The sequence below is a fragment of the Oryza sativa genome, chromosome 8 (assembly GCF_034140825.1).
Source record: "Oryza sativa Japonica Group chromosome 8, ASM3414082v1".
Taxonomy (NCBI): Eukaryota; Viridiplantae; Streptophyta; class Magnoliopsida; order Poales; family Poaceae; genus Oryza; species Oryza sativa.
This window is the reverse complement of record NC_089042.1, coordinates 17693059-17714454: the sequence shown is the minus strand read 5'-3', so window position 1 is coordinate 17714454 and position 21396 is coordinate 17693059. Positions and strand designations below refer to the sequence as shown.

The 21396-nt window shown below is 40.2% G+C and overlaps 2 protein-coding genes across 2 annotated transcripts; both read left to right on the top strand.

Moving 5' to 3' along the window:
• Positions 1-2578: 2578 nt before the first annotated feature.
• On the top strand, positions 2579-8991 carry LOC4345415 (UDP-glucose 4-epimerase 2-like). Its single transcript, NM_001420933.1, has 9 exons — positions 2579-3049; positions 5622-5671; positions 5798-5933; positions 6097-6198; positions 6290-6517; positions 7252-7333; positions 7728-7810; positions 8096-8187; positions 8263-8991. The coding sequence occupies exons 1-9, from the start codon at positions 2840-2842 to the stop codon at positions 8504-8506; spliced, it is 1227 nt and encodes a 408-aa protein (NP_001407862.1). The 5' UTR covers positions 2579-2839; the 3' UTR covers positions 8507-8991.
• A 9631-nt stretch (positions 8992-18622) lies between these two features.
• LOC4345414 (putative serine/threonine-protein kinase-like protein CCR3) lies at positions 18623-20566 on the top strand. Its single transcript, XM_015792994.3, has 2 exons — positions 18623-19331; positions 19421-20566. Exons 1-2 carry the CDS (start codon positions 18831-18833, stop codon positions 20381-20383), a joined length of 1464 nt encoding a protein of 487 aa, XP_015648480.1. The 5' UTR covers positions 18623-18830; the 3' UTR covers positions 20384-20566.
• Positions 20567-21396: the final 830 nt, after the last annotated feature.

The window sequence follows — 21396 nt, the reverse complement described above, 5'->3', positions numbered from 1 at the left end:
TGCAAGCTACCCTGGTAATCTGGTTGGATAGATTGCGGATGAGGTTGCTTGTTACATCTGGATATCAGTGGTTTTTCATGGGGTCGAACTGTTTTACCTGAACCTCTTGTACATTTCAAACACCACCTAAGTTGTATGCGATACAAGATAACGTAGCATCTGCTATATTTTTCTTATGCATAGAAAATTTTCTTTGTTTCTTGTTCGGTTAAGTCAAATAGTAGATGTATTATATTAGTGATAAAAGAATTTAGATAGGTTGATATTTGAGAAATATGCCTATTTTAAATAGATATCTATTTAAGTAGTAAAGTTCACGGGTGGACCATATTGGTCTCTAAACTCTTAAAATATATTTTTGATCTCCAAACATATCATGGGTATCATATAAATCTAAATATGTTTCAACACATTTCATGCAATCGTGCAATGACATGGCATGTCATGGTGGTGTCTACGTGTCAATGAGACCCACATGTTAGTAATATATAGAAAAAAAAAATAAAAACATCTTTTTATCATCTCATTTCCTCTCCTTTTAAATTTATTTTTTCAAAATTTTAAAAATAAATCCTTTTCTCATTTCTCTTTTAATTTTATTTTTTATGTGACTGACATGTCGAGCCCATTTGGGCCTATATGACTGCTAGGACAAGTTTAAAAAAAAGGTGTTTTAAGAGTTAAGAACGTGATAATGTACCCGCACAAATTTAGAGACCATTTATGCATTTCACTCTAATTTTAAATCAGTACATGGGATTAAGTTCTATAAAACTATTAGACAAGCTCAAGATAAATATCCTATGATCTATCACATAAAACTGGCATTACTAATATAAACTAATGGTCATGGATGCGTACTAGGTACCTTTTATATAATTTTACAATAAGATTTCTAAATTTACTTTTAGATTTGAACATGGCTAGATCATTATTATTGGGGTGACATGACATCCAATTTTTAAATTTTAAGATGGAGAAAGCATATCTTAGTTTTATTAATTAAAATTGCATACATCTTACATTTAATAGATCTAAAGATACTATGATTAAAAAATGTAAATATTAATTTAGTAGATTTAGGGCTCCTTTAAAATCAAGGATTGCCATAGAAATTTTGTAAATTCGGTTTCCTTGCGAGTTTTTCCACTAGAGCAATTTGATTAGTAGGAAATGATATGAAATTTTTCATAGGATTGTATTCCTATGGCCCAATTTCATAGGAAAATAAGCAAGAAGTCTAACCAACTGGAAAACTTTCATTTGATTTTGCTTTGTTAATTTTCTATGATGTTATGAAAGGACTATATATTTATGTTTTCTATGTTTTTCATTCCTATAGAACAAAAGAAAATGCTACGTTAATTATTATGTTTTTATTTCTATATTTTTCTTATCCGACGTTCCAAAGGGCTCTTAACCATTGAAAGATGAAGACAGGGGACAAACCTCCCGTAATGATTTCGCTTGCCGCGCGAAATGAGCGTAGCTCAACTGGTTAGGTTTCTTGTGGTGGAACCAGCCTAGTCGGGTTCATGTTCTAGATTCGACACATGTGCTTGTATTTACACCTTATTATTCTTTTAATGATAGTCGATATATCTGTCAACAGCGAGATATCTGTGGTGACTTCGTCAATCTTAAGATATACCAGTCTAGTCTTTGAAGGTTCTTATAGGAGTACGTTTATAGCGATGAGTATGCGCGCTTGATGAACTGTTTTTTTTAAATATATATGGCATGGTTCAAATTGTCTCTTTTTTTAAATAATTTTGTTTGCGGCGGCACCACCTCAGAGTGGCTGGCACGTACAGCAACAAACAGCTGCGCTACCTAGGCCCAGGGATCCGAACCGAACCCCAACCCCCAAGCAAAAGCAAAGCATAGCATAGCATAGCATAGCAGTAAGGCGCGTAGGCCAATTACATATGCCGACGCGTATATTAGAGTAGAGACAATAGCAGACTATTAGCCAGCTATAAATATATTTTAATAAGATAAAAGATAACACAGAAGAGCAACGGGCTATAGATCTATAGTCAGTTGCAGCACGGACTTCAAGACACAATGTGTGTATAATATGTGGGACAATATATTAATAGTATAGTAAGCAACTATTATATGAATTAGCTATTAGATTAGATATAGATGAATTGTTGATAGTAGTGGACTATACTATTAAACTTCTCTAAGAGAAAGTTTAATAGTATAGCCAACTGTTGGCTTCAAAATCATATAATAGTTCACTATAAATATATACTACATAATTAATATCTAGTCCCAACTATCATACATATATGTATCTTAAAGTCAGTAGCTAACCTAGTGCGCTCCTTTTCCCTCTTCTCTTTTACCCTTTCGAAATGTGTTTAAGGCACAGAAAAAACCAACCGAGACGGCGCGGTCCAGCCGAGCGCAGCGACCCGCGGGTTCGGGTGGTGGTGGTGCCCCGCCACGAACCCACCCCACGGAACCGACAAACAAAGCCTCCACCGCAGCCGCTGCCCGGTGGGCCCCCACGCCGCCGCGCCACTAGCGCACACACAGCTCATAACCATCGCCACCCCTCCCCTTCCCCAACTCCTCTTCCCTGAATCCCTCCTCCTACTCTTCTCCTCCCCACATTCCCAAAGAGAAGCTTCGCGGCCTCCTCCTCCTCCACCTCCTCCGCATCCTCCTCCGAGCCCCCAGATCCGCCGCGCGTGCTCTCGCGGGTGGTGGTGCTTCTGGTCTTGGGGGAGGGGAGGGGCGCGAGCGAGCGAGCGAACGAGCGAGAGAGAGAGAGAGAGAGAGAGGAAGGGGAGGGAGAGGGAGGTGTGTGTGTGTGAGAGAGAGAGAGATGGCGGTGGAGAAGACGGTGCCGGGCGGGGTGAGGACGGTGCTGGTGACGGGCGGGGCGGGGTACATCGGCAGCCACGCCGTGCTGCAGCTCCTCCTCGCCGGATTCCGCGCCGTCGTCGTCGACAACCTCAACAACTCCTCCGAGCTCGCCGTCCGCCGCGTCGCCGCCCTCGCCGGCGACCACTCCCGGAACCTCGCCTTCCACAAGGTCGGTCACTTGCAAATGCTGCCCCTGCCCCTGCCCATCCGCCTCCTCCTCCTCCATGGATCTCTCCCTCTCCGTGCAATGCCTCAATTATTTTTATTTTTTTAAACAAAAACTTTTTCTGGTGCGGCTAGATCTCTGCAGAGTCCTGCGTGCTACAGTCTCCGCACAGAACTTCACAATGTTGAGTTCTTTTTTCCCATTATTTTTCGCTGCATTGATTGCTTGATTTTACCTGATAACCAAGTGGTTTTACCTTCAAATTTCTCGACTGCTAATTGGGAAATGTCTGGCTGTGCCACATTTCCGATTTCTACTCGGTACGGTTCTTTTGGATGTTCCCATCTTACTAGTATTATTAAGTTAGTTTTGACTATGGTGTTAGTTTAATAAATGGCGATGCGGTGTTGTCGCAATTTATGGCAATTGAAACAAAAATGGCGTTGCGAGGATAGCTGGTGCTTCAACGTTTGATTTGCTGCTAGATGTTAAGGTTGTTTTCCCCTTTTCTAGCTAGAATTTAGGACTCCTTTCTTCATTCTACTTGGTTAGAGGGGAAAATGCCAGCGTATTTTGGTTTCGATTCGAAACCTGTCTTCTAATTCGTGTGCCAGACTGCCAGATTGTCGGAGATATTGGCTATTGGGGATTTAATACATCACCTGATGTCAGGAAAAAAACAGTAATTCATTGGCGTTAATAATTGCGTAATACAGATTTGTTATTCTGGCTGTTATCTGAAAAACAAATTTGTTACTCTTGTGGCAATTATTTGATGTCTCAGTGGTTCTTCAATGGGGAATTACCGGTCATTTTGACTGTAATTGTTTAACCAAGAGTGTTTGTGCGGTACGCACAATAATCCTGGCATGTAGGCAACTGCCAAAGTCTACTTTTAATTGTAGGGAATGGGTTTGCTATTGCTTTGCAGTTGTCAAATTGGATTGTTTGCATGTGACATTGTCTCCCCCAGCTGATTTGTTTAACTCTTCCCTGTTGGCACTGCCAACTTTGCACAATTGGCATTCATTTGGTAGCTCTGATTGATATGCTGTCCTAATTATTACAATTAGAGTGGTTGGCTAATTTAAACACCGTCACAGCTAGCATTTGAAAAGTACCTTCCTTTTTTTAGCTAATTTTTAAAGCTCATAGGGCAACTCTGTACTGATAGTACTATGGTAGTTAGCTTGGATTTGATATGTGATCACTTATCAGTGATATATTCCAATGAAATGCTTGTAACATTATAAGAGCTGCCTTAGTGGATCCCAGAAGGACAACCAAAAAGGGAGGGGAAAACTAGATGATTGCTTTGCTAATTATGCTTGCTCTGATGACCTGCCCTTTCTCCTTTTAAGTGGGCTTTGACTTTTTTTTTGCCCAGAAGCTAATGGATATCATGTTGATAAAAGAGCAGCTTCTATATCCATTCCTTGAAAAGAACAGGGCCATAGAAGTACTGATTTATACTGGTTGCAGAATTCTGTATGTCGCATGAAGGTATTATTGTTAGTCAAACTGTATGGAAGATCCATAGATTGACATTGTAGGGTCCATCATCCCATTTGAGACCATTATAACACATTTTTTTTCTTTTTATTTGATTCCATTGAATGATGTTCTGAACTAGAAGCCCTTTTTGGTTGAACTCATAATATCAGGTTTTAAACTATAAACCATTTTCTTGTTAAACATTAAAATCGTGTTCTGAACCGGGACCAATAATTTTTGAAATCAAACTTAGTATCATTGGTACATATTTGCTTATCATTAGCATTATGTGCTTTTGCTTTAAGATTCGCAGGGTTTTCTTTTGGTTGCTACTGAAGTGGGATCAATATTTAGTACCCTGCTGTCCTGTGATGTCTGACTGTATCTGTATCTCCTGGTGAAATTTGCTTCAATTTGTTCTAGGTGCACATCTGTTGTTATTTGTGTTTAAGTCAATGAGACAATTGGAGTTCTGCTATTTGGTCATTCATTGCCTTGTAAAAGTGCATCTATTGAAAGTGCATCTATTGACAAGTTAACTTTGTAGATTTCTCTTTGAACTTGCCAGACAGAACCTTATAATTCTTTGTTACTAGTCTGCATTTCATATCCCTGAAAAATTCATCTAAATTTGGCAGAGGAATTTCTTGGAGGAGCAAGTTATGTACCTTCGCATTCAGAGAAATGCTAATGGTCTCTTTGGCAGCATAACTCCTATGCCTTTGTTCCTAGTCATGTGTCAGGAAGTGTGTTTAGAGTGAAATACACTGCACTAGTCAGAAAACGTAATTTGATATGAGTAATGTCTGATGTAGTTGTGATTGTTTGGTATTTCAACTCGGTATGATGATTTCATGAAAGCAGCTTCTCTTGTTCTGTGATCTTGCTTTCTTTTTCCTACAAGATTAGATATGGCTTCATGAATTTTGATTCTCATTATGTGATTGTACTACAATTTTAAAAATGTTTACTGTCGAAAGCATTATATTTTTTTTCTTCCCCTTTTAGTCTCATTCTGAAAAACTATCTAAAAGTTCATGGACATGGATGCAACTTACCACCATTACTAATGCTTTTGCAGGTTGACCTCCGTGACAAGGGAGCACTGGAAAAGGTTTTTGCTTCAACAAGGTAAAACGTACTGGTTTTTTAGTTATGGTATCTTTACTTTATCTGGATGCTTTTCTGTTTCCTTGCATGCAGAGGCATGCCCATCATCATTACTTGTTCTTTATTGTTAGCTTCTTTGCTTTTCAGATTCGATGCTGTAGTTCACTTTGCTGGGCTAAAAGCTGTGGGCGAAAGTGTGCAGAAGCCATTGCTTTATTACGACAACAATGTTAATGGAACAGTAAATCTTCTGGAAGTTATGTCTGCCCATGGATGTAAGAAGGTATTTATCCTTTGCACTTTGATACACATAGTAACATCAAGCTCTGTGGACTGTACTTACAACAAATAGGTTGGATTTTGATATTTTTATTTCGCTGGTTACCTTTAGACTCTGGCATTGACATACTGTTCCTCCTTTTTTTTTGTATGTTCAAATGTTGTAGTTGGTGTTCTCATCATCAGCTGCAGTTTATGGATCACCGAAGAACTCACCCTGCACAGAAGAGTTTCCTCTCACTCCAAACAATCCATATGGCAAAACAAAGGTCTGTGTCCCTTCACTTTTCTTTTAATGAGAAAATCTTCTACCATTCATAAGTTCTCCAAATTGACTACAATTGTAAAAATGAACTGCAGCTTGTTGTTGAAGATATTTGCCGTGATATCTACCGTACAGATCCTGAATGGAAGATTATTCTACTTAGGTACTTCAATCCAGTTGGGGCTCATCCTAGCGGATACCTTGGGGAAGATCCATGTGGCATTCCCAACAATCTTATGCCTTATGTTCAGCAAGTTGCTGTTGGCAGGAGGCCAGCTCTGACAATACTAGGAAATGATTATGCAACCAGAGATGGTACCGGGGTAATGCTTTTCACATGTATATTCAATTTGTCATTATTTGCGTCTGTTTAAATTTGATTAATCCATGTTAGTACCTTTCAAGATTCTGATTCTCATGTTACGTTGTTAGAAATTAGCTTTATTTTCCTTCAGGATATGTCCTTGGGGGATGAGACTTGAATATTTGGCAAAATAGTCAGTTACTGATTGTATCTGCTGCTTGGAACTGTCTGTTCATTTATGATATCTAATAAGACTGTGTCCAATGTATGTGACAATGTAGTATTTCCTAAGAAACAAAGAAAGATAACAAATTAAAAGACTCGTAATATTTTTTTTCACCAAAGGTGTGTGCCCATCCAGTACTTTTACTAAGTGTGTTCATGCAATTTGCTCTTTGCTACCTTAGTCAGCTCTCTGGCCCCACATTTCTAGGAACCTTTTTTGAAGCTGCTATGCTTCTATGGATATGTGTGTTTGTTGTATCGTGTCAGGTTACCTTGAATTCTCCATTTAGGGCATCTCATTGAACTATTGGGCAAATACTTGCAAGGGATAGTATAATGTGCATTTACTTATGTCAATACTTCTTCATTTCAAAACGTATTTATTCATCTGACAGTTCTAGTTATAACCTCTTTTTTAGATATGGGATATTAAGTTATAACCTCTGATATTTGGGCTGTTGTAATAACAGTGATTCGCATGTGTCATGGCAACCTTTCATTGTTTAATGACACTTACATGATTTACAGGTCCGAGATTACATCCATGTGGTTGACCTTGCTGATGGACATATTGCGGCATTGCAGAAACTCTTTGAGAGCTCCAGCATAGGTTAGTCCCTGGCCTTAGATGATTTTTGAATACTTATTTGCTAGTGCTTTTTACCTCTTTTCAGATGCAGTAACTAGCCGCTTTTATGTTTATTGCATGTTTATTTAGGATATTAAATTTTAGTTGGACGAACACAAAACCCTTGTTGTAAATGAACTTGTATAAGAAACATTCTTTCTTGATAGATAGATATATAAGTTTATCATGTGTAGCAATACTTACCATTTTATGTAGCTTATATTTGATCTTAGAACCCCAGGTAAACAAGGATATCTCTTTGGGGGTATACATAATCTAATTTATTGTTCTTCTTGGGCAACATGAAACTAGAGGGATTGGACTTTATTTATTTATTTTTATTTGAACCATGTTTTGAACTTTATTGTACTTGCAGGGTGTGAAGCATACAACCTTGGAACTGGTAAAGGTACCTCTGTGCTGGAGATAGTCAAGGCATTTGAGAAGGCTTCTGGGAAGGTATGCTAGATTGATGTATAATATGGGAAATTATCTTTTTCCACTAACTAGGTGCATTTTAAGGCACAGTACTTTTCTGTCATGGTAGTACTAATCAGTATGCATTAATTTATATATGAATAGTACCACAATGCTAAGCTCTTGTCTTGCCTGTTGAGCCTTGTATGTGCTTAAGTTTTTTTGCTTAGGTGATTGTTAGCATTTATTGTAGATAAAATGCTTTCTCCAGCTTGCGCGCCTTGCCAGGATTTGCTTTGTTCTTATTTTTTTTAATTGCTGTGCTAGAAAATTCCTCTGATTATTGGCCCAAGACGCCCTGGTGATGCGGAGATTCTATTTTCATTACCTGCTAAAGCAGAGAAGGAACTCAACTGGAAGTAAGTTTTACATCAACGGATAATCACATGAACCTTTTTCTTGGTTTCCACCTAACTGGTATTGTCTTTCCCCAGAGCGAAATTTGGCATCGATGAAATGTGTAGGGATCAATGGAACTGGGCTAGCAAGAACCCTTATGGATACGGGTCACTTGACTCCACCAAGCAGAACGGACACCACTCGTACGGATCAATTGGCTCTCCCAAGCAGAATGGCCACTGCACAAATGGATTTTCTGAATCCACTAGGCATAATGGTCACAACGGATATGGACTGGTCGACTCTGCCAAGCATAACGGCAACGGCCACTTCCACTGACCATGCTTCAGCCTTGAGTTGGCCTGTGGGCTCCTTGTACATGTGATGTATCGAAACGATGATCCGAGATCGTTGCAGGTCAACGATGGATTGGCAGGTCACACGAACATGGTCGAGCTTAGATAATATTCTTTCATTGTTCATCGTTGGCTGAAGAATCCCACTGCCTGTGGGTATATATTTATCTCCTACTTTGAGTGTATTATTTTTCTTTCAGATTTGTTGTAGGAATGTGACATTTAGCCAACCAGCTGATTCGATTCTTTCACTGCTAATTGAGCTGCATTATCTGTTACAGAGCTTTGACTGATTCCTGTACCATATATCTCTTTTTGTGTATTTTATGATGTAATATTTATGAAGGGGAATTAGTCTAAAACCGATGCTCATGTTTTCTCTTCACATGTCATATGTTCATTCGTGGAAGTGGACAGCCCAAGTACTATCCATGCGGATGAGAAATAGAAATTCTATTTCAGATAAAAGCTTTTCTTTTGTGTAATTCTTGCGTGTGGCTCAATTCTGTTAGTGTCAATATGCCATTTGGGACAAATGCACGTTAGACGAGCGCATTTGACTTCCTTATTAAGAACTACACTTTTAGTTGCATTCGCTGCAGGGTTTTTAATTTCGAAATTGGATTATTTGCTGGGAGGACCGAAGTTTTTGAAATTTTTGGCTGAAATTATTTGAAATTTTGACTGATTTTGAATGAATTTGAATAAAATTTAATCAAATTCACAAAAAAATTGTAAAAAAACGGGAAATTTCGGGTGAGATGTGAGCATGCCGGAGGGGGGGGGGGGCGAAATTAGCAAAATTTCAGAAATTTAAAACCCTGATTTGCTGTAAAAGTATAGTTTTGTGTGAATGGTTCCCAACTAAAGTGTAGTTTTGTACTTAATAACAAAATTTAAATGTAATGTTCTTTTCACTCGGGCTTTCCATCATACAATAAAACGGATCGATATATATCTGGATTTCAAGCATGACCATCGGCATGAATGAGGCTGCTGATTATGTGTTGTCGAGCTCGAGCTCCCTTTCTGATGTTTGAGGGTAATGTATCTACCGTATATTGCACGTTGACGTTGTGAAGCTGCTGATTATGTATTCTTAGATCGTACATATATATATACACAGCTCTAAAATGATAAAGAGAACCACTTGTGTGTTGGAATATCAGTGTACTATTTGTAATACAAAGTTTTATGATGCCCCCTCATTCATCCGGACAATTTCGAATACTGCTATATTTAGTGACTCATACTGCACCAACATTTATGTAGAGAATCCATGTTGCTTTCGTTCTACTTTGCCATCAATGATTATCATGTTAATCATCCGGTCTCTATTGGGAGGATGAAATATCACTCTTCTGGTAGGAAATAATTCATATATAATACATTGTTTGAAACGATTTGCTGAAAGATATAACAACTGATATAAGTAGATATAAGTAGAAAGGTAATCCGCGTATCTGTGTGGGCATGATCATTATATACTAAGTTTCAAGAGCGGAATATCTACCAGATGACATATGCCACGCTTTGAAAGTACTATTTTTCAACATAATTTCTTTATCAACCTTGTTTGGACAGTTTTTCCAAGCTATTGTTTAGCTTTAAACTATATAGTATCTGATCCATCCCTATAAGAAACTATTATAATCTTTTTCGTTACATAGAAAAATGTTTACTTAGTTTGTTTAAATGGCATGTCTAACAAACTAAGAAATTAAAAAGTAAGATGTTATTCTTTTTTAGGGGGGCATATTTTTTTAACAAATTCTATAAACATATTATTGCTAAAAGATATGTTTTATTCGTACCATCAAGCTACCCCTCCTTCTAATTGGTTCATGTTAGTGCAATTTGTGACATACTTTGAATAAGGACAAAAGATATATGTATCCTATTATCCCTGAACTTGTTTCCTATGATATGCATGATTTATAGTATTTTTTTTTCTAAAATATGCAGTCAACAAGGGTTCTAAAATTTAAATTTAATAATACCAAATATAACTTTTAAATCATCATTTAACTATGGACCTGATGAGGACATCCTCCACTATTACCCGCTGGTAAAGACGCTAAAGTCGGGCGGCGACCGTGTGAGCCTCTGAATAATCTCACCTTGCTTAGCTTGGGAGGAGGAAGCCACCTTAAAAGGGAGAGCCACCCTTCCCCTATTGGACTAGTCTTATAGGGAGATTGGGCCTTTCCCTGAGTGGGTGTGTCAAAGAACTGTTGGGGTCCGGGCAACCTTAAGTTATTGGGCCTCAGCCAACCCCACCTAGGCCGGATTGTTATCATCAGGTGGTATCAGAGCTTTCGTTGCTCGGTGAGTTTTTATCTTCCTATAACCAGAAAATTGCCATAAAAAAATTGTATCCTGTACCTAGCCATACTTGTTCCATTGCATTGTCCATTTCAGTTTTTGCTTTGTTGAGTTTTTTGTTACATCGTCGAGTCGTAGTTGTTGGTCTTAGCGTCTAGCTTTCGTTGCTCAGTGAGTTTTTATCTTCCTATAACCAGAAAATTGCCATACAAAAAAAAATTGTATCCTGTACCTAGCCATACTTGTGCCATTGCATTGTCCATTTCAGTTTTTGCTTTGTTGAGTTTTATGTTGCATCGTCGAGTCGTAGTTGTTGGTCTTAGCGTCTAGTTAGTTTAGAGTTTCAAGTTCTGGTCACGTTTTATACCACAGTCGTCGTCGCCTCCGTGTCTCTATTGTTGTCGGGACCTACGAAAACGGAATCGGCTTGCTGCCACGGTTCTATTTTTGTAGTTTTCAGAAGTTTCTGTCGGTTAGTTTCTGAGCTTTTGAGTTGCATAGCTTTTGTTCGGTGGCTGTGCCGTGATGGTGTGTGCCATGATGGTGCGCCTGTGATGTTGCGCGTGAGGAAGAAGAGAGAAAGGGATAGTAGATCGGTTTTTGGATGAAGTGCTACAATTTGTAGATTGGTTTCTATTTGGAGGGCTACGCAGAACTACTAAAAAGGAAGTGCGGAGTCTGTTTCTGTTTATTACGTGGTGTCTTTCCAAACCGAGGCCGAGTGGGATCTCTTCCCTTCCAATCTCGCGGCCGGGACTTGTGAGTCCGACTCCCTCCCTCCCTCACGACTCCGTTTCTGTCCAGGTGTGTCAAACACTGGTAAAATTTTCTTTTGGTGTCGGATTCAATATCCATTTGCAAAAAGGGGAACCTATAGGACGAGAGCATTCTATTTTTTTTTGTATAATTTTAATTTTGAGTTTGGATTTTTACATTTGAGTCCTTGTAAATTTTATATTTACGTTTGAGTCCATGTAACCTTACATTGAGGTCCTTGAATTTGTTTTTGTAAAAAAATAAAAAAAAAGAAAGGAAAAAAAGGCAGAAAGGTGCATAAATTAAAGAAAAGAAAAGCCGCACCCTAAAAATAAAGAAAAGAAAAAGAAAGGAAAGAAAAAAAGGAAAGAAGAAAGAAAGAAAAGAGAAAATATTGTTATGTTTGAGCTGAACTTCATATATCAGAGTTGTGCATGAGTTGTTCCTAGTGCTCTCTTGTGATATCGTTTGTGTCTAGGCTCGCGTCTCTAGTACGTTCTAGCCTAGGACCAGCACAGTACTTGACTTTGAACAATTATTTAACTTTGCATTATCTGATTTGAGCATTTGCTATTCCTTTGCTACATATTTAAGCCTACCTAGAGCTCCACAGATTTGATTGCAGCCGTACAGCAAGTGTTTGCCAAGGCATCGATACATCCAAACTCCATTGGGGTGCTTGGTTGAGTCGGTGTACATCACCATTCCGCTTGCTTTGGTAAGAACTTGTAAGAGCCTGGTTAAAAGCTTGAGTGTGTGTGATATTTGAGCTGCCACTACCTAGTAGTTGATAGGAGCATGAATATTCTTGTGTGTTTCTTGTTTGCTATTAACCACGGCAGGATTGCGTAAGGGAATACGAGAACATCGACTTCTACACCTTCGATGAGATATGACGACTTCTCCACGTGATGCAAATGAGGTACATGACTATAATTTTGAACAAGTTGCATCTAAGTTACCATTCTATTGTGGGAAGTATGATTCTGTTGCATACATTGATTGGGAGCTAGCAGTAGACAATGAATTTGATATATATGATTTTCTGATGCTCAAATGATTAAGGCTGCTAGTAATAAGTTTACCTCTTCTGCATTATTTTGGTGGACTTATGTTAGTAACAAACCTGAAACTTGGGATGAATGCAAAAACATGATGAGAAAACGTTTTGTGAGTTCTTATTACAAATGTACTCTTCGTGAGAAATTCGAACATCTGAATCAAGGTGATAGAACTGTTAGGGAGTACATCCATGAATTTAAAGTTTGTGTCATCTACAGTGATCTAAAAGAGTGCCATGAAAACACAATGCGTAGATTTTTCAATGGGCTTAATTCTAAAATTCAGGTTTTGCTTGCTAATGTGACGTATAATCATATTGGACACCTATTCATGCTTGCTCGTAGCATTGAGAGTCAGATCATATCAAATGCGAGGAAGCATGAACAATGTGATTTTTCTCCTGCTTCTGAATTTCTTATATTCTTATGCAATGATGGTGTGCAAACATGCCAGGAGCAATCTTTTGTGTCTCCTATTACTAACGTTTTGCAGGGAGTTCAGAACGTTCAACAAAAGGAAGAGAATGATGTCACTGAGAAGAAAGAGGAGCAGCATGAAGCACCCGTGACTAAAGATAGTTTGCAAGGTAAATTAAATGGTGCTGAGATAAATAAAGGTGAGTATACTCAAGGTGAGCTACACATGTCCACTTTTCATGCTATAGTAGAGCAACCATTAGTGGAACCAACTGCTGAGATTCCTTTGTCACAAGTTGATTTACTTGCTGTTCCTTGTGATAAAGAAGAGTTGTGTGATAATGCTTCACTTATATCAATGCCACAACTAATGAATGAACATGTTGTTTCTAATGTTTCTTTGTGTGGCGATTTTAACCATGATGTTCACATTGCTAATGAAGTTATGGAACATGTATTGCTATCTTCTTTAAATACTTTGGGTTGTGTACTGTTTCATGATTTTTGTGAGCTCGATAATTTGAAGGAGAAATTATTTGCTACGTCTGTGTTGCCATGTCCAACTAATGCTATATTTCATATTTTTGGCAAATATAATGATAGAGATGTGTTTCTGGTTCATAGAGTTTACATATGTTCTGATTCAGAACCTCCTGTAAATGTGGATAAAACATGCAAGCCAGACAGACATGTTATTGCTAATCATATTATCTCGAGTTTGTCTTGTTTTGATTGGAAAAAACAGGTTGTTCAAAATGGACTACGTGAACAACACCATATGGAAAAACCGAGGACGGTTTTCCGTGAAGAAGGGGAGGATGATGTGACCATGGCTACTACGGATACATCCATTGCTCACATCATGGATGAACAACAAGATATCAAGTTCAAGTCCTCCAAGTGCTAGAATCCGATTCGGCCACCTGCTACACTGCTGACTTCAAACGGCTACCGAATCTGCATACGACCTCCAATTTCGACCCATGAGTACTTGATGGAAAGCTCTCGGAGTCCTCTTTCCAACGGATCCAGCCTCATCACCAGACTCCATCTTGTTTGGCCGCAAACACAAAAACAAAGTGCTGCGTCACCTGTCATAGGCCTTTGGGCTTGTAACTTCGTTTGGGACCCCGGCCCAAGTGGGGCCCATGTGGGGTGCGCCCCAACCAGGTGGAGCACGACCCTAGAGTCCACTTGGTCGTCCTCACACCTTTATAAATAGTTAGGTACCCCTTTAGAGTTTCACGGGTTTTGTTTAGATTAAAGTTTAGCTTTGCTACTTTGCCGTGTAATCCCGTGATCGGTTAGATCGCCGGTTTACTCGTTACGGAACCCCAACCTATCATTTGTATTCAATTCCTATATGCAATTTAGATTGCTTTTATCTTGTTCTTGCTTGTTGCTTCGATTTGCTTGCAGGAATAAGGTTGATCTGCACCGGCAAGATCAACAACCCACGGAGAGGTGTATCGATCGCTAAGGCGCAACACAACAACGTCTCGTACGGTTGTAGTCGGGTCGTCAACGTTTCTCCCAAATCATAGTTATCATCAACTCACCGAAAGAACGGGCCAACAACAGCCTTGAGTGTCTCGAGTGGAGCTCAGGGTTCATCATTTGGTATCAGAGCTGGACCCTTGTTAAGGGGGTGGGAATGATAAGGACATACTCCACTATTACCCGCTGGCAAAGACGCTAAAGTCGGGCGGCGACCGTGTGAGCCTCTGAATAATCCCACATTGCTTAGCTTGGAAGGAGGAAGCCACCTTAAAAGGAAGAGCCACCATTCCCCTATTGGACTAGTCTTTTAGGGAGATTGGGCCTTTCCCTGAGTGGGTGTGTCAAAGAACCGTTGGGGTTCGGGCAACCTTAAGTTATTGGGCCTCGGCCAACCCCACCTGGGCCGGATTGTTATCAGGACCTACATATACATAATTTCCTCTTAGGGTGTGTTTAGTTCGCGAAAAGAAATTTTTTGGGTGTCACATCGGATGTTTGACCGGATATCAGAAAGGGTTTTCGGACACGAATGAAAAAACTAATTTCATAACTCGCCTGGAAACCACGAGACAAATTGATTAAGCCTAATTAATCCGTCATAAGCAAATATTTACTGTAGCACCCTATTATCAAATCATGGAGCAATTAGGCTCAAAAGATTCGTCTTGCAAATTTGTTGCAATCTGTGCAATTAGTTATTTTTTAGACTATATTTAATACTTCATGCAGATATTCAAACGTTTGATGTGACAGGGTGTAAAATTTTTGTGTGGGATCTAAATAGGGCCTTAGTTCCCCAAAATTTTTTTTTCTAAAAAGTCACATCAAATCTTTGCACATATGCATAGAGCATTAAAAATAAATAAAAAAACTAATTGTACAGTTTGCATGGAAATCATGAGATGAATCTTTTAGGCCTAATTACTCCATGATTAGTCATAAGTGCTACAGTAACCCACATGTGCTAATGACAGATTAATTAGGCTCAATAAATTCGTCTTGCGGTTTACTGACGGATTCTGTAATTAGTTTTTTTATTAGTACCTAAACACCACATGTAACATCCTATATAATATTCGATATGACACGTTAAAATTTTACACCATTGGATCTAAACGTCACCTAAACAAGGTCTTACTTGGATTCCTTGGGTCAAAAGGCTGACAGAAGCCTATATTTTACAGTTAAGCAACAAGAAGCAGTGTTTGATTTGATTTCCAATTCAGGCAAGGTATCAGATGACTTCGAGTTTTTTTTAATTGGTGCATTATCCATGAAACCCTTTACCAGTTTCCACTATTCTTTTGTTAAACTTTCTAATAACTTAATAGGAAAGACATTAATTAACTATGCATCACCTGCTCCTATGTGCTATATATAATACGGAGTATAACTGTAGAACATTGAATATTCTATTTCATTGCTCTTAAATAGAATATTGTGAAATATATTGAGACTGAATCTTGGAGATAAATTACTGAACAACTGAACTATTATTATGAGTATAATTTACTTTCTGATCTTCTAAAAAATAAGGATATTGTTTATTAGTGATTCTAAAAAATATATTTGATGATAGACCAGCGCTAGTAAATTTCTCCATATTTTTACCATATTTCTCATCAAAATAAATAGCTCCAAATTGAAGACTAGATGATATTAGAGAATTACCAGCTACTATATTTGAATTATCGCTAGACATGTCTCCATAAATATCTTGAGGAGCTATGGGTTCATCATTGGTTACCTTGCCCTTTTCTCATGAGTGCAATTAGGGCCGAGCTTTTGCATGGCCTTCTCAGAGAGATAAAAAAGTACATAGGCAGTGCATCAAGAAATTGGTTGTGCAATACTGCAACCTCCTCGTCCGCGTGCTCAAGTACAATGAGTTGAAGATGATCTGCTGCAAGTACGCCCTTTCCACCATCTGATTATGTACACATTTTTATATATTTCGGAACATCCGATTATATACACATCAATATAAATTGTTTTACGCATTCTTATATATTTCCGTGCCACCTACTATGTAAATGACCAAAAATATAATTTGTTTCTTACATATATTATTTATAATTATTTTTTTCTCCACTTCTATGGGATTGTCATATTGTGAAATGGCATGTAGCTTAGTGGTTGCAGTGATATGAGTAGCACTCTAAGGTCCTAAGTTCAAATCTCTGTAGGAGCGAATTTCAGGCTAAGTTTCTAATTAGGCTACATATATCCATTTGGATGTGGAAACCGGGTAAAAAATACCCTTCTCTAAAAAACAAATAGGATTGTCATATTATTTTTCCAAAGGAGACGTATATAATAGATCGTGCAGTTTCGCAGTTTCTGTGAGCTGGATCAGTACGGGCATATGTGCTAACTGCCTCCTATGCAGTTGTGTTTTGCACAACGAAGCGAGTGTGGTTCATCTTTAGAGCCATGTTCAAAGAGTTTGGGTGTTGATCATTTGTGAGAAAATGATGTGTAGAAAGCTTTGGGAAAATTTTCTAAAATAGGGCATTTTACCCATTTCCCGTGAATTGCTGCACAAATATTTTTGGATGTACTTTATGGTGCAACATGCATCTGTTGACACACTTTCTACTTAAAACATATTAAAAAATATTCGATGTACTGTTTCGTGCTATAGTACCTAACTAGTGTAAAAAAAAAAGTTGTTACGTAACCAAACAAATCACGTAATTGGATACAATGGTATCAGCTACGACCGAATATTTACCTTTAGTATTTGCGTTACCACATTCGAACCAAACATGTGACAAATGACAGGTGGGTTGACTCCAGTCAAAATGTGCGAAACTGTTCACACTTGACACCCTCTCGGTCGGCGGACGCCCGCGCGTTATCACCAAACAGAGAATATATGCTCGTGAGATATGCTTCGCAGCAATTGAGCTCCGGTGCTCTCTGGGTGTCTAAATGTAGGAGCGTAAAATTTTGGTGTGTCGTATCGAATATTATATAGGGTGTTTTATAAGGTGTTTGGGTACTAATAAAAAAACTAATTATAGAATTTATCATTAAATTACGAGACGAATTTATTAAGCCTAATTAATCCATCATTAGTAGATATTTACTGCAGCACCACATTGTCAAATCATAGAGCAATTATGCTTAAAAGATTCGTCTCGCAAATTAATCATAATCTGTACGATTAGTAATTTTTTTAGCCTATATTTAATACTTCATGCAGATGTTTAAACGTTCGTTTGTGATATGGTGTAAAATTTTGGGTGGGATCTAAACAGGCCCGTAGTATTATACTACCAAATTATTAGGGGAAAAAAGTAATTTGTTAATACAATCTATGACCATCCATTGCGCTGACATCGCTTATATTTCATCGAAAAAGCTACTACCTCCATCCTATAAATACTGTAGTTTTGCATTGTTTATGTCTAACGTGACTCTCCGTATTATTTGAAATTTTTTAATATTAGTATTTTTGTTGTTATTAGATGATAAAACATAAATAGTACTTTATGTGTGATTATTTTTTTTCAAATAAGACGGCCAGTCCAACGTTGTACACGGAAACCCACAACTAGAATTAAAATGAAATGGAGGTAGTGAAGAAGAGAAAAAAAGTTGTCACCACTTAAATGACGATTATACCACTTCACACCTATTTTTTTATAATAATGCTTGTTCATATTTCTACTACCGCTAACTGAAACTGAAGTAGTAGTATAATTAGATTTGAACCAATGAGATCAACATTTTAGATTATTTTCTACTACTGGTAAAGTACGCACGTTCTGCACGTGTCACATATAGTGAGGCTCGTGAATATAGGCATCCCGATCGAGGACCACACATATTCTGCACTCTGCACGTACACGGTGCACCGTCGCGCCCTCCTACGCTCCTACCGGGACCCACTAGTCAAACTCGAGCGGCGTCGCCGATCGAACGACAACACGACCGTCTCGTCGTCGTCGCCGCCGCCGCCCTCTGCGTCGACGCTGCGGCAACGCGTCTCTTTTCTTCATCTCGCTCAACCAGCGGTGCCGACAGCACTTGGTTGCCGTCTGAACTCTCAAGTCTCGAGCCTCATGTTTTTTCCTCTCCACGTGCTAGATGCGCGGGATTTTTCATTTTTTTTCCTCTCCACGTGCCAGCCTCTGCGTCTTCCTCGTCAATCCTCTACATCCTGCGTTTCTTCCCCGTATAAAAGTATCTAGGACGGCCAGCACGCAAATTAGTTAGTTAATCCTCGAGAGAGTTTGCAAGATGTGGGGGGAGCTGGGGAACGCGGCAACGGTGGCGCAGCTGGTCGGGGCGGACCTCGGGGGGCTCATCTCCAAGATCATCCAGGCGGCCGCGACGGCTCGCCGGAACAAGGCGGAGTGCGAGCAGCTCGCCGTCCGCGCGTCCATGATCTACGACCTGCTGCCGCACCTGCAACACCCGGAGGTGGTGCGGCGGCCGGAGGTCCTGCGGCCGCTGGCCTTGCTCGAGGACACGCTCCGGGAGGCTCACCAGCTCGTGACTTGCTGCCAGCACAAGGGCCCAACCTACCGGTTCGTGATGGCGGGGCGGCTGGCTGACAAGATCAGGAGCGTGCAGGCTAGGATCGACTCCTACCTCCTCTTCCTCCCGCTCATCAGCCACATCGACATCATCCACTGCCTCGACCAGATCCACAGAATGCTCATTTCAACCGGCGACGGCGATTGCAGGACCATGGCATCTCCCTCTGCAGACTCCCAGTCCCTGCTTCAACGACGGCTGGTAGAGGAATCGTAGATCAAGCTAGCTACCTCTTCCTTATTTTTGATGAAACTCATCACTACTCTGTGCTTTTGTGTTATTTATATTAGGTACTCCATGGGGACGGCGAATGCGAGAAATTCACCATGCCACAGCTCGCGATGGCGACCAACAACTTCGCCGTGGACAGGCAGATCGGTGAAGGCCGCAGCTTTGGCATGATGATGTACAAGGGAAGGCTTCCCGACCGGCGCGAGGTGGCCATCAGACGCGCATCTCCGCGCAGGAAGGGGGATTTCCTGAGGGAGCTCGCAATCCTCTCCCCGCTCCGCCACGACCACATCGTCCGCCTCCTTGGCTGCTGCGTTGCGGCGGCGACGACGACGTCGTCGGCTGAGGACGAGGACTGCCTCCTTGTCTACGAGTACATCGACAACGGCACGCTCTACGATCACCTCCACGGATCAGATGGAGCATCATCACTGGTGACCACATCGTGGAAGACGCGCATCGAGATACTAGTAGGCGTGTCGCGGGCCATCGAGCACCTTCACTCCCACGCCGTGCCGCCGGTGATCCACCGGGACGTCAAGCTGTCCAACATCCTGCTCGACTCCAGCTACGCCCCTCGCTTGTCGGACTTCGGCTTGGCGGTAAGCTGCGACGAGGTAGAGTGTACGGCCGAGATGCCTATCTTAGGCACGTTCGAGTACATGGACCCCGAGTACCTGAGCACGGGGAACCTGACGCCGGCGAGCGACGTGTACAGCTTCGGCGTCGTGATGCTAGAGCTTCTGACGGGGAAGAAGGCAATTCACGACGAGAAGCACGGCGCCGTTGTTGCCACAAGCTTGGTTGCATCCGTGCTGCCAAACATGGAGGCTGGGGATTTGATGAAGGAGCTCGATAGGGGCCCAGGGCTGAAGCCAACGCCAAGGCAGCTAAAGGCGACAGAGGTGGTGGCGCGGACGGCAGTACGCTGCGTGCATTCACAGGGGAAGGAGCGTCCGCCCATGACGGAGGTCGTAGCCAACCTCCAGGAGGCGCTCGACCTCCTTAGTCTCGATGAGTAGAGGGTAGCTAGCTCGGTAATTGATCTGGTTAAAATCTAGTTATACAGAACTACAAATCTGGACATCCATATATCTAGATTCATTGTACTAGAATATTTCATATCTGATACTAGATTCGTTTTTTTATAGGACGGAGGGAGTATACACTTCTATTGTCTCTAAAATGTAGTAGCTTTGTGGTGTGATGACATAGTAGTGTCTGGAAGCAATATTTTGGAGCAGAAGCCCAAAATACTCCCTCTATCCCAAAATGTTTGACGCCGTTGACTTTTTAAAAAATGTTTGACCGTTCGTCTTATTCAAAAAATTTAAGTAATTATTAATTCTTTTTCTATCATTTGATTTATTGTTAAGTATACTTTTACGTATACATATAGTTTTACACATTTCACAAAAATTTTTGAATAAGACGAACGGTCAAACATGTTTAAAAAAGCCAACGGCGTCATAGGGAATGAGGGAGTATTAATTTGAGCAAGAATTGTTGTGGGTTTCTGCTCTATTTTACATGGTTCGTTCTGCTGTTATACTATTATATATTCATGTCCAATTGTATAAAGTTAATTAATGTCTTGGAAATGCTCAACCACTTCGTGAAAACTTAAACAACACGAGAACATTGCATTGTGTGTTCGACTGTAGGGCCAAAAACAATATTGGACCTAACTCACTGCAAAACGATAAGTTCAAACTCAGTGTTAACAGTCACGGGGCAAGCCGCCTTATAAACCAGTCACTCTCCATTCTCCAAGCAACGGTAACTGCGCGCTGCTGCTGCTGCTCGCTGCCTCGCTTGCTCGCTCTGCTGCTGCTGCTGCAACTTGCATAGGCCGGGCAACCGCTGCTACTGCCGCCCACGATATAACCAGCCCAAACAGCCCACTAAGCTCAACAGCTGTTTTTTTTTCTTTTACTTTTTTTTCATCGATTATCCCGGGCCTTCACATATATCCTCCTTTGAAATCTACTATAGTACTCCCTCCGTCCCATAAGAAATAAGAAATGTTTGACCA

What these genes read in the sequence shown, in the direction of transcription:
- LOC4345414 (XM_015792994.3), top strand. Translation starts at nt 18,831, where the DNA reads ATGTGGGGGGAGCTGGGGAACGCGGCAACGGTGGCGCAGCTGGTCGGG. An exon ending in CCCTGCTTCAACGACGGCTG is followed by an intron (nt 19,332 to 19,420) that starts GTAGAGGAATCG and finishes TATTTATATTAG; the next exon opens with GTACTCCATGGGGACGGCGA.
- LOC4345415 (NM_001420933.1), top strand. Translation starts at nt 2,840, where the DNA reads ATGGCGGTGGAGAAGACGGTGCCGGGCGGGGTGAGGACGGTGCTGGTG. An exon ending in CTGCCCATGGATGTAAGAAG is followed by an intron (nt 5,934 to 6,096) that starts GTATTTATCCTT and finishes CAAATGTTGTAG; the next exon opens with TTGGTGTTCTCATCATCAGC. An exon ending in CAACCAGAGATGGTACCGGG is followed by an intron (nt 6,518 to 7,251) that starts GTAATGCTTTTC and finishes CATGATTTACAG; the next exon opens with GTCCGAGATTACATCCATGT.